General features: G+C 49.5%; 1 protein-coding gene across 1 annotated transcript; it reads left to right on the top strand.

Moving 5' to 3' along the window:
• The first annotated feature begins 3,568 nt into the window (after positions 1-3,568).
• On the top strand, positions 3,569-5,306 carry LOC130277563 (uncharacterized). Its single transcript, XM_056528261.1, has 2 exons — positions 3,569-4,151; positions 4,238-5,306. Exons 1-2 carry the CDS (start codon positions 4,027-4,029, stop codon positions 4,836-4,838), a joined length of 726 nt encoding a protein of 241 aa, XP_056384236.1. The 5' UTR covers positions 3,569-4,026; the 3' UTR covers positions 4,839-5,306.
• The last annotated feature ends 233 nt before the right edge of the window (positions 5,307-5,539 follow it).

Here is a 5,539-nt window from a genome sequence, read left to right on the forward strand (position 1 = left end):
CCCTGGAGGAGTTTGCCTGATGGAGGCTGGAGAAGTGGAGATCAGGCAGTCAGGAGGAATGATGTGTTGCGGAGAGAGCTCTACTTCCGAGGCATCCGAGGAACGAGAGAGAGCATCGGCCCTAATGTTCTTATCGGCAGGGCGAAAGTGAATTTCAAAATTAAACCGGGCAAAGAACAGAGACCACCTGGCCTGGCGAGGATTCAGCCGTTGGGCAGACTGGAGATAGGAGAGATTCTTGTGATCGGTGTAAATGATAACTGGAAATTTTGATCCCTCCAGCAGATGCCTCCATTCCTCAAGTGCTAATTTAATGGCCAGTAGCTCTCGATCCCCGATGGAGTAGTTCCTCTCCGCCGGAGAGAAGGTCCTAGAAAAAAAACCACAGGTAACAGCATGTCCGGAAGAATTTTTTTGTAGAAGAACCGCTCCAGCTCCTACTGAGGAGGCATCAACCTCCAATAGGAAGGGTTTAGAAGGGTCAGGTCTGGAGAGCACGGGAGCAGAAGAAAAGGCAGACTTGAGCCGTTTAAAGGCGTCTTCCGCTTGAGGAGGCCATGACTTAGGATTGGCATTCTTTTTGGTTAAAGCCACGATAGGAGCCACAATGGTGGAAAATGTGGAATAAATTGTCTGTAATAATTGGCGAACCCCAAAATACGTTGGATAGCACGGAGTCTGGAGGGGCGTGGCCAATCTAAGACGGCAGAGAGTTTGTCTGGATCCATTTGTAGTCCCTGGCCAGAGACCAAGTATCCTAGGAAAGGAAGAGATTGACATTCAAACAGACATTTCTCCATTTTGGCATATAGTTGATTGTCACGAAGTCTCTGAAGAACCATGCGGACATGCTGGCGGTGTTCTTCTAGGTTGGCAGAAAAAATCAGAATATCGTCCAGATACACAACAACACAGGAATATAAGAGATCACGAAAAATTTCATTAACAAAGTCTTGGAAGACGGCAGGGGCGTTGCACAGGCCAAAGGGCATGACCAGATACTCAAAGTGTCCATCTCTAGTGTTAAATGCCGTTTTCCATTCATCCCCCTCCCTGATGCGGATGAGATTATAAGCACCTCTTAAGTCCAGTTTGGTAAAGATGTGGGCACCTTGGAGGCGATCAAAGAGTTCAGAGATAAGAGGTAGAGGGTAGCGGTTCTTTACCGTGATTTTATTAAGACCGCGGTAGTCAATGCAAGGACGTAGGGAGCCATCTTTTTTGGACACAAAGAAAAATCCAGCTCCGGCAGGAGAGGAGGATTTGCGGATAAAGCCCTTTTTTAAATTTTCCTGGATGTACTCAGACATAGCAAGAGTCTCTGGGGCGACAGAGGATAAATTCTGCCCCGGGGTGGAGTAGTGCCCGGGAGGAGGTCAATAGGACAGTCATAAGGCCTGTGAGGAGGTAGAGTCTCAGCTTGTTTTTTGCAAAACACATCAGCAAAGTCCATATAGGCCTTAGGGAGACCGGTTACAGGGGGAACCACAGGGTCACGGCAGGGAGTACTGGGAACCGGTTTAAGGCAGTCCTTGAAACAAGAGGTACCCCAGCTCTTGATCTCCCCTGTGGACCAATCCAGGGTTGGGGAATGGTGTTGGAGCCAGGGTAGTCCAAGGAGAATTTCGGAAGTGCAATTGGGGAGGACCAAAAACTCAATTTTTTCGTGATGAGGTCCGATGCACATTAGGAGGGGCTCCGTGCGGAAACGTATGGTACAGTCCAACCTTTCATTGTTAACACAATTGATGTAGAGGGGTCTGGCGAGACTGGTCACTGGGATGTTGAACCTGTTGATGAGAGAGGCCAAAATAAAATTTCCTGCAGATCCGGAATCCAAGAAGGCCATAGTAGAGAAGGAGAAGGTAGAGGCAGATATCCGCACAGGCACAGTAAGACGTGGAGAAGCAGAGTTGACATCAAGGACTGTCTCACCTTTGTGCGGAGTCAGCGTACGTCTTTCCAGGCGGGGAGGACGGATAGGACAATCCTTCAGGAAGTGTTCGGTACCGGCACAGTACAGGCAGAGATTCTCCATGCGGCGTCGTGTCCTCTCTTGAGGTGTCAGGCGAGACCGGTCAACTTGCATACCTCCACGGCGGGAGGCACAGGAACGGTTTGCAGGGGACCAGAGGAGAGAGGAGCCGGGGAGAAAAAACGCCTCGTGCAAACAAAGTCCATATCCTGGCGGAGCTCCTGACGCCTTTCGGAAAAACGCATGTCAATGCGAGTGGCTAGATGAATGAGTTCATGTAGGTTAGCAGGGATTTCTCGTGCGGCCAGAACATCTTTAATGTTGCTGGATAGGCCTTTTTTAAAGGTCGCGCAGAGGGCCTCATTATTTCAGGATAGTTCTGAAGCAAGAGTACGGAATTGTACGGCGTACTCGCCAACGGAAGAATTACCCTGGACCAGGTTCAGCAGGGCAGTCTCAGCAGAAGAGGCTCGGGCAGGTTCCTCAAAGACACTTTGAATTTCCGAGAAGAAGGAGTGTACAGAGGCAGTGACGGGGTCATTGCGGTCCCAGAGCGGTGTGGCCCATGACAGAGCTTTTCCAGACAGAAGGCTGACTACGAAAGCCACCTTAGACCTTTCAGTAGGAAACTGGTCCGACATCATCTCCAAGTGCAGGGAACATTGTAAAAGAAAGCCACGGCAAAATTTAGAGTCCCCATCAAATTTATCCGGCAAGGATAGTCGTAGGCCTGAAGCGGCCACTCGCTGCGGAGGAGGTGCAGGAGCTGGCGGAGGAGATGATTGCTGAAGCTGTGGAAGTAGCTGCTGTAGCATCACGGTCAGTTGAGACAGCTGGTGGCCGTGTTGCGCTATCTGTTGTGACTGCTGGGCGACCACCGTGGTGAGGTCGGCGACAACTGGCAGAGGAACTTCAGCGGGATCCATGGCCGGATCTACTGTCACGATGCCGGCTGGCAGGAGGTGGATCCTCTGTGCCAGAGAGGGATTGGCGTGGACCGTGCTAGTGGACCGGTTCTAAGTCACTACTGGTGTTCACCAGAGCCCGCCGCAAAGCGGGATGGTCTTGCTGCGGCGGTAGTGACCAGGTCGTATCCACTAGCAACGGCTCAACCTCTCTGACTGCTGAAGATAGGCGCGGTACAAGGGAGTAGACAGAAGCAAGGTCGGACGTAGCAGAAGGTCGGGGCAGGCAGCAAGGATCGTAGTCAGGGGCAACGGCAGGAGGTCTGGAACACAGGCTAGGAACACACAAGGAAACGCTTTCACTGGCACAATGGCAACAAGATCCGGCGAGGGAGTGCAGGGGAAGTGAGGTATACATAGGGAGTGCACAGGTGAACACACTGATTAGAACCACTGCGCCAATCAGCGGCGCAGTGGCCCTTTAAATCGCAGAGACCCGGCGCGCGCGCGCCCTAGGGAGCGGGGCCGCGCGCGCCGGGACAGGACCGACGGAGAGCGAGTCAGGTACGGGAGCCGGGGTGCGCATCGCGAGCGGGCGCCACCCGCATCGCGAATCGCATCCCGGCTGGAGGCGGTATCGCAGCGCACCGGGTCAGTGGATCTGACCGGGGCGCTGCAGTGGCGAGAGTGTAGCGAGCGCTCCGGGGAGGAGCGGGGACCCGGAGCGCTCGGCGTAACAATTTCCTTATGCGAAGTTGCTGTCTGGGAATGCTGGGAGTTGTGCTTCTGCAGCGGTTGAGGGTTTACAGCTTGAAGACCACTGCTATAGAGGGTGCAAATGTATCTGAGCCCTGGAACTCAAATAATGTGAAATATGAGATGATCAAAATGGAGCCCCTGCACTAATTACTTGGGTTCTGGGGTCTGTAAGGTCCATAGTAAAAACATCAGGTTCTGTCTATAGCAGATACTAAATCATGGGAGCTCAAAGAAACAAGCAGTCATTCTGACATGTCACATGTGATGTCATAGACAGCTGGAGGCCTGACATTCCACTGACAGCCGCCCGAGCCTTCAGTCTGTAATTGTTCCTGTGCGATTAGTGAGAATAGTGAGATTAGCGTCTTCTTCTTCTACTTGTCTGAAATGGAGCTAAAAGGACTGGGGTTCGTCCCCCTCCTGTTGGCGTTTTGGTGTGCGGCCTGGCTTGCCACCAGCTACATCATGACGGTCGTCCTCGGCCATGCAGCCTCGCCACTGATGAGCATCAGGTAAGATAAACAAGCACATGATTCTTATTTCATGGGTTGGGAGTGAGGAAATATCCATAATAACATTGGTTTCTTTTCCTTCACAGTGACGTGGGAAATTTCTTTCCCGAAAGCATATTATTCAGAATTGGATTCATAGGGACGTCCATTGGCACTTTGGTACTAACCTTTCTTATTTATAAGTATATGGTTATGCATACTGAAGAGTCCAGGGGTCATCAGGTCCTGATCCAGAGGATCCTGCTGGCCATTGTGTGGGCCTCCTGTTTTGCCACAGCTGTTATGCATGTATTGTCCCCCGAAGAATACCCCAGGATACACTTTGTCAGCACGATAATTTCCATTACATGTGAAGCCTTATACTACCTTGGGCAGTCCATCCAGATGTATAAATTACCAGGAGCAAAAAAAGTCATCCACCATAGTAGATGCACCTGCTGTGGCCTGACTTTTATCTGTGTAGTTTTCTATTTTGGATATGAAACATTAAAGGAATTATTCCATAATGATGAAGACTGGGACGAGATCTGTGAAATCCCCATCATAATCATCAAGTGGGTGATGCTTCTACTGATCCTGATAAACATCGTGACCTATTATTCCACCATGCAGAGGTTATTGTTGACCGTCTCCAGAAACAGCTGCACACTCTCTCTTAGAGTAAAAATTGATGACTTTGGGGTGTAGACCACCACGGGGGCCATCAAGTGGACTTCTGGGAGAGATACTGCACAGGACACGGAAAACATCTAAAGAAGAATAACTGGGGGACTACATATGGTGCCAGTAATCATGACACAATAATATGAGCTGGTGATATTACCTATACAAAAAAAAAATAAAAAAAAATAATAAAAAAATATTGGTGTGTGAAGTGTAATACCTAGTTAGAAAAACAGAATCAAATTCATCATTATAACCCCCCTCTGCATTACCCTGTTTATTATTTTTCAAGCAAGCACTTTGTTTTAATTCGTCCACTCTCTGGCGTGCTCCTTGTATAAGGGGTTTGGGATACCCTTTTTGTTTAAAACGATCCTCCAGGTTCTCTAGTTGTTGTAGGTATTTTTGTGTGGAAGAACAATTCCTTCGGATTCTTTTCATTTGACCTAATGGAATGTTCTTCTTCCATTATTTAAGATGGCAACTGTTAAAGTCGAGGTATCTGTTTGCATCCACCTCCTTAAAATAGTTGGCAGTATGCGAACAGCCATCCTGAATATAGATATTTAAATCCAGGAACTCACATTTTTTGGGGGACTGATGCAGCGCTGCCTTTGGATATCTCTGGCTCTGCCATAGCGCTTTTTTTTGAGGGGGCGTGTCGGCTGCCCCTTCGTCTGGTGGTCAACACTAGTGTTGCTCGCAAATATTCGCAATGCACGAAT

The sequence above is a fragment of the Hyla sarda genome, chromosome 6 (assembly GCF_029499605.1).
Source record: "Hyla sarda isolate aHylSar1 chromosome 6, aHylSar1.hap1, whole genome shotgun sequence".
Lineage (NCBI taxonomy): Eukaryota > Metazoa > Chordata > Amphibia > Anura > Hylidae > Hyla > Hyla sarda.

Bases quoted from the DNA above. Each gene is read 5' to 3' on its own strand.
- LOC130277563 (XM_056528261.1), top strand. From the start codon at position 4,027: ATGGAGCTAAAAGGACTGGGGTTCGTCCCCCTCCTGTTGGCGTTTTGG. The intron at 4,152-4,237 runs GTAAGATAAACA...TTTCCTTCACAG, and splicing joins TCGCCACTGATGAGCATCAG to TGACGTGGGAAATTTCTTTC.